General features: G+C 56.6%; 2 protein-coding genes across 6 annotated transcripts; one reads left to right on the forward strand and one right to left on the reverse strand.

Moving 5' to 3' along the window:
* Positions 1–183: 183 nt before the first annotated feature.
* Cdk5 (cyclin dependent kinase 5) lies at positions 184–5077 on the forward strand. Its single transcript, XM_076859490.2, has 12 exons — positions 184–316; positions 960–1048; positions 1140–1207; positions 1336–1396; positions 1495–1551; positions 2201–2296; positions 2441–2515; positions 2633–2729; positions 2912–2981; positions 3534–3594; positions 3702–3782; positions 3903–5077. Exons 1-12 carry the CDS (start codon positions 280–282, stop codon positions 3987–3989), a joined length of 879 nt encoding a protein of 292 aa, XP_076715605.1. The 5' UTR covers positions 184–279; the 3' UTR covers positions 3990–5077.
* Positions 5078–5306: 229 nt separating this feature from the next.
* On the reverse strand, positions 5307–9028 carry Asic3 (acid sensing ion channel subunit 3). 5 transcript variants are annotated; one of them, XM_076859502.2, is made up of 11 exons: positions 8486–9019; positions 7758–7908; positions 7191–7318; positions 6837–7035; positions 6697–6753; positions 6445–6592; positions 6110–6201; positions 5950–6029; positions 5782–5853; positions 5584–5642; positions 5307–5451 (listed from the first exon to the last, which is right to left on the reverse strand). In XM_076859502.2, exons 1-11 carry the CDS (start codon positions 9017–9019, stop codon positions 5373–5375), a joined length of 1599 nt encoding a protein of 532 aa, XP_076715617.1. In that variant the 3' UTR covers positions 5307–5372. The 5 variants fall into 5 exon arrangements, with proteins under 5 accessions (XP_076715617.1, XP_076966506.1, XP_076966508.1 ...); XM_077110391.1 differs by having other exon boundaries at positions 5307–5472; XM_077110393.1 differs by lacking the exon at positions 5782–5853.
* Positions 9029–10934: the final 1906 nt, after the last annotated feature.

Raw genomic sequence — 10934 nt, forward strand, 5'->3', positions numbered from 1 at the left:
GGGACATGAAGTCCAGCGTTTGCCTCCGCTGTAGAACCTGAGTCTCGGGAGTAGAGTGCGGCAGAAAGCCGGAACGCAGCCTGCTGGGGCTTGTAGTCCTTGAGCCCGTCGCCCCGGGCCTTACTGGGAAACCTGACCGTGCCAAGACTACAAGTCCCAGAAGCCCGTGCGCGGGCAGCGGGGCGGGTCGGGGCCGGAGACTTGGGTACCGCCTCCCCTGCAACGCCGGGGCCGAAGTCTTAGAACCCAGGGCCCGCAAGGGTCCCCGCGGCCGCCGCAATGCAGAAATACGAGAAACTGGAGAAGATTGGGGAAGGTAACAGAACCACGAGATGTTCCTGCAAGGTCTTCTTCTGCAGACCCTTCAGCATTCCTTGCAGCCCCGACTCCCCTTACCGTCAGCAATATCTACAGCTCCGATCTCAACCCCGGCAGAAGCCCTGGCCACTGAGCACAACACTATGTGCAACCATCCCTCCCCAAGTTAGCATTTCCCGCAGACTCCCACTCATAACCTTAGCACTCCCTATAGACTCGACCTCCCTACCGCGGCACTTCCTGCATATCCCATCTCTAGCCTCAGCACCACTTGCAAACCTCACCTCGACCCCCCACCAACCTCAGTTTTCTGCAGACCTCCAACCTCAACATTTCTGCAGGCCCTCTTTTCTCGCCCACATCCCTCCTGTTTCCAGACTTACTGGAGCACCGCCTCTGTTATAAACCTCCTTATCCTAGCGGCTGCAGACTCTCCCTTCTGCAGGTGTCCTGGAGCCTTTGCAGGGACTTTCTTGCCCCTCCCCACCTGCCGCATCCTCACTCACAAAGCTAGTCAGTGCCTTGCCTTCACCCTAAAACCCTTCTCTAGCACCCTAGGAGGCTAACTGCTCTCGGGAGGGATTTACTAAGATAGTAAAAGATACTCCTGCTTTCCCTCACCCTTGGCTTCTTTTCCCTAGGCACCTATGGAACTGTATTCAAGGCCAAAAACCGGGAGACCCATGAGATTGTGGCTCTGAAAAGGGTGAGACTGGATGATGATGATGAGGTAGGATTGGGGCACAGGGCAGCGGGGAAGTAGTGTTTGAGGCCTGGTATGGGTGGTCTCTGACTGCTGCCCCTGGGTCCCTCATGTGTAGGGTGTGCCCAGTTCTGCCCTTCGGGAGATCTGCCTACTCAAGGAGCTGAAGCACAAGAACATCGTCAGGTGTGTGCCCCACAGGCCTTTCTTAACTGTGGTTGCTGGAAGAGGTGGGGGCTTCAGCGTTGGGCTGGCTGGTATTGGGATGTTAGGGGTCAACTTTTGGACCTGACTGAGCCCTTCCTTCTCCCTAGGCTTCATGATGTTCTGCATAGCGACAAGAAGCTGACTTTGGTTTTTGAGTTCTGTGATCAGGTGAAAAGGGGGCTTGGGGAGCAGTGATTTTGGTAGGACACAGGGGCCCAGACTGAGCTTAAATTCTGACCTCTTCTTCTACCCTTATCTGTTTTTAGGACCTGAAGAAGTATTTTGACAGCTGCAATGGTGACCTCGATCCTGAGATTGTGAAGGTTAGGGGAGGGTTGTTCTGAGGACTCATTGAATCTGGGTGGGGTCTATATTTAGTGTAAGTATTCCTTCACTGCATGTTTGGGCCCTGGAGTGTCAGAGAATGAACAAACCCCATTTCTGCCCTCCACAAGCCTCTGGACTTAGGGAGCAAAGTCTGCTTTGACCTGCACGGTAACAGTGACGTTATTTGCATGCGAGAGATGAGAAAATGAGGCTCATAGAGATACATTTCATTCATTCAACAAGTACTGGATGCTTTGCACCAGGCACTGTGCTAGGATGAAGACCAAGGGCCTTGTCCCAAGTTCCAGGGGAAGCAGTTCCTGAATAATGTTAAAGCACTGTACTTTCACTAATGGTTATGGTGTATGTGCACTTATGTGTGGCTAGGTAGGGCGATAAGCATGGACTGAGAAGACAGGCCCACCAGGCTCTAAGGTCCAAAAAAGTGGGGATCAGGGTTAACTTGTTCACCATTTTCTCTCTGATGAGTAGCACCATGCAAAGTGGGTCCTCAATAATGAATAATGATGTCTTCCTGAGCTTGCTGCTACAAATGGGTGGGCTATAGAGCATGACAAAAGGTGAGGCAGGCAGCAAGATCCACACATTCAGGTGTCTGACTCCCTTCTCCCTCCTTCTCCCTAGTCATTCCTTTTCCAGCTGCTGAAAGGCCTAGGATTCTGTCATAGCCGCAATGTGTTGCACAGGGACCTGAAACCCCAGAACCTCCTCATAAACAGGGTATTGCTCTCTGGGGGAGGAGGGAGGATGGGGAGACTGCAGCCAGGGATTGGGCATACTGAGGGGGGCAGGACTGGGAGAGCTGGAGCCTACCCCAATGCTGTTTGAAAGCTCTTATCAATGTTACTCTTCATCTTTCCTTAGAATGGGGAGCTGAAGTTGGCTGATTTTGGTTTGGCTCGAGCCTTTGGGATCCCAGTCCGCTGTTACTCTGCTGAAGTGAGCCTGGGAAATGGGACATCGGGTGGGGACCAAGACCCTCTTGTCTCTGAGTTTCCTCAAACCTGTTTCCCAGCCCTCTAAGTGGGGGGTCCCTGTGGATGGGGTCTTCTTCAGGTGGTGACACTGTGGTACCGTCCACCGGATGTCCTCTTTGGGGCTAAACTGTACTCCACGTCCATCGACATGTGGTCAGCTGGCTGCATCTTTGCAGGTGACATTCTGGGGCTCCGCATGGGGTACTTTCTCTCCCATTTGAGTTGATAAGTAGGGCCTGGAGAGTTTCCTCTGGGAGAAGGGAGTGGGATTCTTAAGGTTGGGGATGGAAGGCACAGGGCCTGCTCCAGTGTGAGGGGGCCTCACAAATCAGGGCTCATCCCTCTCTCTTCCTCCCAGAGCTGGCCAATGCTGGGCGACCTCTTTTCCCTGGCAACGATGTGGATGACCAGCTGAAGAGGATCTTCCGATATCCTTCACTTCCCCTGCCCCCTCTATCTCTTGCTCACCATCCATATCTTCACTCTGGAAGGGGAGTGAGCAGGGAACTTAGAGCAGGGGTGAGGGTGGTGATGGCCTAGGCAAGGATGAAGGGGCCCGGGCTGTTTCTGAGGGTGAGGGTGGAAGAGCTGATAGTCCCTGTGCAGGTGCAGCTTATAGGCAAGGGGAGCGTGGTGAGGGGGTAGCCACTCCTACTTCTGAGGTGGGGGAACGATGGGAATCCTCAGGATGAAGGAGCCAGAAGGAGCAGAGAACTTTTTGTGGGAGAAGGGGAAGGACAACTGGTTCATTCGGAGCACAGACATCAGGGTTTGAGTTAAATGAGCATTTGAGACACACCTGGCTCCCTGTAAACACCCTGCTATAGGAATATATGTCACAGGCTTATCTTGAGGTAGCAGGTAGAGTGGGGGCAGGTGGGAATGAAGAATCCTATCCCTGGGAGGGCAAAGCCCCTCACCCTACCTCCAAAAGTGCAAATGCAGCCCTTTCCATGAGTGATCCTTGACCCCATGGACACGCTGCTGGGGACACCAACTGAGGAGCAGTGGCCCGCCATGACTAAGCTGCCAGACTACAAGGTGTGATGGGGAGTGGGGAAAGTCGTGGTTCGTCAGAGATCAGTTTTCTTCACAGCCCCAGTAGCCTCCACACCCCACACCCTGGTCTGACTCTCTCCCCTCCACAGCCCTACCCAATGTACCCGGCCACAACATCCCTGGTGAATGTCGTGCCCAAGCTCAATGCCACAGGGAGGGACCTGTTGCAGGTAGGTAACCAGGGTAGAAGATGGGGTTGAAACCCTCCTCCAGGGGGACTAGGGGAGGGTGGGGCTCTGGCAGTTGACCTGGCCTGAATCTGCCACCATCTTTGCTCCCCCCGTCTCCAGAACCTCCTGAAGTGTAACCCTGTCCAGCGTGTCTCAGCGGAGGAGGCCCTGCAGCACCCCTACTTCTCTGACTTCTGTCCCCCCTAGGCTCTGGGACCCCTGGATGCCAGGCCAGGGCCTGGCCTATTTAAGCCCCCTCGTGGGAGGGGTGGGAAGGGGGGTGCTGAGCTCCAGCTGTGCTGGGCCTGGCCAGGGTCAAGGTACCCTGGCCTGCGATCTTCACTTCCCCCATGGACTTTATTTAATTTCATAAATTGGCTCCTTTCCCACAGTCTGCTGATGTAGTGGTGGGGTGGCTCTGAAGCGGGTTCTGGGGGATCCCTGCTCCACTTTTACCACCCTCTGCAGCCCCTCATCCAGCTCAGGCATGCCCAACTCTCTGCTACTTTAAGTGGCTTTGAGACTACAGGATCATGAGGCCTTGACCCTTGACCCCACTCCTCCCTGCTGGGGTCAAGGCGGTGTTGGCCCTGCACTTCTGTGCTTCTGCACTTATGCACACCCCATCCTCCCTCTGTCCAGGAAGGCCAGACATAGTCCCCAGGGGTTAAGCAGCTAGCATCTGAGATCAAAGATGGCTTCCACCAGAAAGAGGAGAAAAGGCATGGGTCTCTCCTTGTGACCCTCCACGTCCCACATGGACCTTTCCCTCTTCAACACCCCATTTCCAAGCCTGCAGGCTGGCATAGGAGAGACCCAAAGGTATGGTTCTATGAGGAACACTCCCTCTCCCACTTCCTTCTCTGCCAGTTTTCCAATGGTTGGGGGTGCGGCAGAAGCAGGAAATGGGCCTGAGGCCGGCCTGGTGTGTCCTTCCTGGCAGGAGGAGGAAGGGAGGCTGCTCTCAGCTCCATCATTTCCAGCTAGGGCCGCCTTCTCCTGTGGGGAGTTGAGGAAGCAAGAACTGCTCCCATGGAGACAGGCTGTGTGCCACGCTTGGTCCCAAATGTGAGAAGAATCATGGCCTTCAAAGGCAGGACACTAGCTTGTGTTCTTAGAAGTGGAAGAGCCCTTCTGTCATCCCCATTCCTCCTCATCACTTCTCCCTGGGCTCTGGGTCAGAGTCTTCTTGCAGCTGTACCCAGCCAGTACCTACTGACCAAGCCTCCTCTAGGCCATCCACTGAGCCCTGGGGTTGGGAGAGACCTGTCCTCTGATGTCTTCTGATAAACTCATTCACACTGAGGTGCAAATGACTGGTATCCTATTACTGCCATCCTCTCCCAGAGGTTTGTGAGGGCTAATTGGGGCCCAGCTCTGCAGGCCTCACAGAAGTGATACCTAGCTGAAGCTGACTGCAGAGGACTTACTGGGCTGAGGAGAGCTGACTGTGGCCCTGCTAGCCTCTGCCCTATAAGAGGAACACCTGAGGCAGAAACATTAAAGCTTTATTTGGGATGAAGATAGCAAAGATGTGCAGGCAGGGCATTCAGATGTCAAAGTGTGGCCCCGAGGTCACACAGAGCATGTCTAGAGCCGGGTGACGAGGTAGCAGGAGCGGTGGGAGGCAGACAGAGTCTTGGTGACAGCACAGGGCGGGGTGGGGGGCCTGGGGAGACAGGCCACAGTCCTGGGGCAGGGGACCTACACTTGATGCCTTGTTCCTGCCCTTCAGGACCTGGATTGTACCCTCTGGACCTGTCCTGCCCCTCCTCCCTTGACCTTGGCCATTTTGTGTTACCTGGGGCCCAGATTGAAGTGGGGAACTTGGGTTCCATGGCTGCCCAGCCCTTCCTGAAGCTGTGGGAAGAGGAAGAGAGTCAGAGGTAGGGCCCAGCCAAGGTCACTGCACATATCTCCCCCACTCCCCACCAGGGAAGCGTCCTAGGCTGCCCGAGGAGGCTGCTGGAGGTGGCAGGGAAGGAAGAGGGGCTGTTACCAGAGTGGTGCTGGAGTGCCTCTGGGAACGTCTTCTGTTCCAGAAATGCCCCAGGACCCTGTCTCGGAACACCTGAGGGCAAGGGGGAGGTGACCAGGTAAACCTTCCCCCTGGACCCGAGTGGCCAGGTTCCTCTCCCCGCCTTCCCCAGCTGGGGCCCAGGCCCACCTCACAGAGGTAGTCTAGGATCTCAAGGATGGTGAGCAGGCTGGCCCCGATGAACAGCCCCATCTGACCCCCAATGTCACCTGTGGAAGCAGGGCGCCTGTCAACTTATAGCCACTTGCCCCGCCCATGCCTCCACAGACCCTGGGCATTCAGCACACACCGAGCAGCTCTGACACTTCATAGGCTTTCTTCTGCTCCACTGTTTCAAAGTTAAGGGCCTCAAAGAAGATGTCCAGAATGAGCACGTTCTCCCTGGAGGGGAAGAAAGGCCTGAATATTCGCTGGCTAATCCTTGGTGCCGGCCGCTGGCAACAAAATGATGTGGGGCTCTTGGCTCCTTTCAAGAACCCTGGGAGGGACGTCACCCCCTCGCCCCTGGGTCAGAGCGCTTGGGCAGTTTGTCCAGAGCCCCAGACAGAGCTCGAGATGATGTGGACTGTCTGGCCGGGCCGCGCGCCCTCCCCGCCGGGGCCCTGGCTCGCTGGAGGGGCTCACGCGATGTAGGCCTCGCTGCGGTTGTATTTCCGAGCCAGGTAGCGGGCGGCAGCGCGGCTGGGGATCCGCACCATGGAGAGCTCCTTGGCATAGCGCGTGCTGGCGCAAGGGCTGGGGCAGGCGCAGGCGTCCTTCCGCAGCATGGCGTCTGCGGGCCACGGAGCCTGGAGTCAGGGTCCCGCGGCCAGAGGGGTGGGGGTCAAGGACGGGGCTGGGCGGGGACCTGGAGGCCGAGGGAGGCTTGTCTCTTACTCAGGGCCGGGTTGGCGCAGTCCTTGTACTGCTGGGGACTGCACACCGGCGCGCCGCCTGGGGAGGGGAAGGAAGCAGCTTCAGGAGCCCAAGTGTCCCCTAGCCTCCACCCACCCCAGGACACGGACCCTACTCCTTACCAGGCATGTGCATCATTCGACAGCCGCACTTTCGAGCCACGTAGCGGGTCTCGCAGACCAGGCGACACCCCATTAAGCTGTAGGGAGGGTTGGGGCTGGGGCTGGGACTGGGGGACAGGGAGTCTGAGAGCTCTGGCTCAAAGTCGGGGTCCAGAGATACGGAACTACAGTCGCCCCAAGGCGGTGGCAGGAAGCTCAGCTGTGAGGGGACGGGGTTAAGGAGACTTATGGGAGAATGCAAGAAGTCACTGGGGCTCAGCCCCTGGGACAAGCTGAGGAACTGCCTGTAAGGGTTGAGGTGGTGCAGGACGAAGGAGGGGCTGGCAGCCTTGAGGGAGGCACAGGTGAGGATACTTGCTGCTTTTGGCAGGACACAAAAGTCTGATAGCCGGGGGCAGCCCCGAAGCCCAGCTGGTCAATGATGGGGGGTTCCTCCTGGCTGTGGATCTGCACTCTGATCCCTGCCTCAAACGGGGTCTCCTCTACAGGGAGGGGTCTTTGAGGACAGAGACTGCAGCCCATTCTCCCCAGTTCTGGGAAGAACTGTTCTGCCCCTCTTTGCATAAGGGATGGAAGTGCCTCAGCAATCACGTCTTGACTCCTCCACCCTCCTCTCCTTTCCCTGGCCTTTTTCCCTTTGTTCCAGTACTGGGGATAGAGCCCGAGCCGGGTAAGTACTGTACCACTAAAATCCACCCCATCTCTTTTTATTGCTTTTGTTTTTGAGCCTTGCTAAGTTGTGCAGGCTGGCCTCAAAACTTGCCATCCTCTTGCCTCAAGCTCCTGAGTAGCTGGAATTACAGGTGTGTGCCACCACACCAAGATCCCCTAGGCTTTTGCACCCCATTTCAGTTACCTGTCTTAATGCATGCTCCATACCCATGTGATTGGCAGACCCCACTGTGTGTGTGTGACCCTTACCCATGTCTTTCCACACTGGCAGATACTCCTCTTGTTGCACATCCAGCATGATCTCCAGCCCATTGCCGGCACCACCCTTGGGGGTGGTGAGCAGCTCTGCCCCATTGGCCCCCGAGTTGAATGTGTAGCACTGCCCCATCCGGGTGAAGATCTGGGGGTGCAGACAGGGTGGCAGCCCTCCCCCCAGACAAGCACATGGGCCTAGGGACTCTCCCCTCCTCATACTCTGGGTCTCTCTTTTGAACCCTGAAGCCCACCTCTTGATGCCCCTGACCCCCCAATGCAGATACATATGGGTGAGCCCTCTCAGACACCCATCTATCACTGCAACTCCTCCAGCCCCCAACTCCCACCAAAGCCCAGGGCACAGCCTACAGGGAAAAAGAAGTGGACCAGTTGCCATCCTGGCAAAACTTTGAAGAGACAGAGGAAAGCAAGTCCAAGTCCCCTTCTCCTGGCAGAGAGGGCTTTTCTGCCTAGAATAGAATTGCCCACTGGAGAGTTCCCTTCTCCAATAGTAGGGTCTCTATAAGTCGGCCCTTAGGTGTGCATGATGATTGGGAGATGAGGAAGGGGCCCCAAGGAGGGCCCCTTCCTGGACTGAACAGAATGACATGGCTCCCAAGAAGGAAGGGATGCCAGGATGCCTGCTAAAGTTCTCTGACTTCAGGAGAGCCTGACTGGCAATGCTGGGGAATGTGGGTCTCTGGATAGAGTGGGTAGCTCACCACAGTGAAATTCTCCGGCCCACATGGCTGGCCTCGGTAGCGGCAGTCCAGCAGCATGTCCTCAATGGAGTGGCCAGCTCGGGCGTAGAGCTGCTCCATGTCAAAGGTGGGACTGGGCATGAAGCCAGGTGGTGCAGGGGGCCGGCCCAGGGAGCGCAGGAAGGCAGTGTGCTCAGCAGGGTCCAGACCCAGCAGTGAGGGCCCAGCCCAGTGCAGGTCGTTGGGTGTAAGGCGTGAGCGGCGCAGTGGGTTGATGTTGCACAGAGTGACAGCTGGGAAGGTGAGCCGGTGGCTTTCACACTCGTCCAGGGTCGTCTCATGGTGGAACTCCCCATAGTAGCGCACCCGTTCAGCTACCTGGTAGAGGAAGGCTGCCAGCGACAGGAGCACGGCTGTGGCCCACAGCCCGCGGCGCAGGGTCAGGCCACCAGGGCCAAAGACATGGCCAAGTCCGTGCAGCGTGCAGCTGCTGGCGAACACACGGATGTCTGAGGCTGGCCGGCGGGCCTCTTCTAACCCTGAGGGGGGCTTCATGGCTGGAACCCAGGAGGCGCGTGGAGAGGTCCCTGGGGCTGGTGACCCAGGGACTTAGAACAAGTGAGAGAGGTGGGTTGGAGGACTGGCAGGGATGGAGATAGGATTCAGGGAGCCAGGAATTCAAGTGAGGAGAGGGTAGGAGAAGGTGGCAAGGAGAGGAACAAAACCAAAGGCAGGAAGGCACTGGCCTGCTGGGATGGGTGAGGTGACCTGCTGTTCCAGAAACCTTCCCCAGAAACAGGTGGCGGCTCCCCTGGGCTCAGCGCTGGACTGGGGGCTCTGCAGCAAAGTCCAGGTAGGGCGCAGGCAATAGAGGCAGGCAGGGGCTGCAGAGCAGAGTTGAGATGGTGCTGAGCTGGCACTGCTGCAGAGGATTGGGTTTCAACAGTGAGGGGGGCAAGGGGGCCAGCAGAGCAGTCTAGGGGGCGGGGAAGGTCCCTGGGGCCCCAGGCTGAGCCATTAGCGCAGCACTGGGGGGGTGCCGTTGCTGTCAGAGACCAGAGGCGCCAGGAGGAAACCGCAGCAGCCCTGGGTAGGGCTTAAAGGGAGTCCAGAGATAAGTTGGAACTGGAAGTGCCGGTAGGACCCTCTGGGTCTCCAGATGCGGCCTCTGCACATCAGATCTGAGGGTTTGTCGCTGGCCCTTAGTCCAGCCCCTCCCTCATTTTGCCTCTCCTGCCTTCCTACTATCCCACCTGGGATCATTTGTTCCTTCAGAGTGGACTTGGCTGTTGACCAAACTAGAGAGTAGTGGGAAGTTTGACATTGGCAGGTCTCTTCCCTTGCTGTCAGCATCCCAGCCTACACGGGATGGCCAGGGTGCTCTTAGGGCCACATTCAGGGACTCTTTTTTCCTGTATATCAGATCCTATCTCCCTATACTCAGGCCCTCCTGTTGGTGAGGCTGGCTTCTACCAGTGATTGTGGGCTTACCTGCTACCCTAATACTTCATGTCTCTTTTCACTGACCGTGTCCTAGAGACCATGTGATATCTAGCACCTGGAAAACCCCATCTTTAGAAGTGGCCACATGCCAGTAATCCCATTGATTGAATCGTGTTGTTTATTTAACCACTCCCCTACTGATGTCCATAGGGGGTTTCCAGTCTTCCCATCAGTGTTGCTGGCCTTGCCGTTGCACAGATGTAAAGTCCTGGAAATAGAAACACTGGGTCAAAAGGCCACTGTGTTAGTAATTTGGTGGATGTCACCAAATTCCCCCATGACAATTATGCCATTTTGCAGTCCCATCAGTATCAGAGGAGGGAGCGCATGTGGCCGTTTGTCGGAAGCCATTCTCACACGTGACTGGGTGACTCCCGGTTAGGGTCTGAGGCGCTGTGGCTGTGTCTGTCGGAGCTTTCCCGGCCCTCTCCTGTTGAGAGAACCTGTCCGTGTGGGGGTGTAACTGACCACTGACCCCGGAGGCCCAATCACTGACCCTGACCTTGGAGTGCGGCCCCCCTTCAACCTTCATTGGATGGAATTATCCCCTGAATTTCTTGCTCCCCAATAAAAGGCTACTCCCTGGCGTGCTCGCTCTCGCTCTCTCCTGCTAGCCCTGAGTAATCCTTGCTGCCCTGCCGGGCGGTTAGTGGAGGGAACCAGAGAGGGGAGCCGTCTCGGACCTGGGCATAGAAAAAGGTAACTGAGTCTGTGTGTTTATTTTGATCTCGCTAGCTAACTTTTATGCCAAGAACCTCATTAATGAAACCATTGCGCTGGCCGCGTGGTAGAGCCGTTCAGCATGGGACTTTTCTAAAGAAAAGGACTCTATGCCCATGAACCAGCTGTGTGTGCCCTTGAGAGGGCAGAGCTAGCACCCGATCTGACCAGAAATGGTTCTTCTCACTATCTAGAAAGAAGAGTAGAAGAGGTGGGCAGGGGGCCTCCCAGCAGTTGGCGCAGAGAC

This window comes from Callospermophilus lateralis, chromosome 1 (assembly GCF_048772815.1).
Source record: "Callospermophilus lateralis isolate mCalLat2 chromosome 1, mCalLat2.hap1, whole genome shotgun sequence".
NCBI lineage: Eukaryota > Metazoa > Chordata > Mammalia > Rodentia > Sciuridae > Callospermophilus > Callospermophilus lateralis.

What these genes read in the sequence shown, in the direction of transcription:
- Cdk5 (XM_076859490.2), top strand. Translation starts at nt 280, where the DNA reads ATGCAGAAATACGAGAAACTGGAGAAGATTGGGGAAG. An exon ending in AGAACCTCCTCATAAACAGG is followed by an intron (nt 2,297 to 2,440) that starts GTATTGCTCTCT and finishes ATCTTTCCTTAG; the next exon opens with AATGGGGAGCTGAAGTTGGC. An exon ending in CAGGGAGGGACCTGTTGCAG is followed by an intron (nt 3,783 to 3,902) that starts GTAGGTAACCAG and finishes CCCCGTCTCCAG; the next exon opens with AACCTCCTGAAGTGTAACCC.
- Asic3 (XM_077110391.1), bottom strand. Translation starts at nt 9,019, where the DNA reads ATGAAGCCCCCCTCAGGGTTAGAAGAGGCCCGCCGGCCAGCCTCAGAC. An exon ending in TGTCCTGCCAAAAGCAGCAA is followed by an intron (nt 7,036 to 7,190) that starts GTATCCTCACCT and finishes GTCCCCTCACAG; the next exon opens with CTGAGCTTCCTGCCACCGCC. An exon ending in TCCTAGACTACCTCTGTGAG is followed by an intron (nt 5,854 to 5,949) that starts GTGGGCCTGGGC and finishes CCTTGCCCTCAG; the next exon opens with GTGTTCCGAGACAGGGTCCT.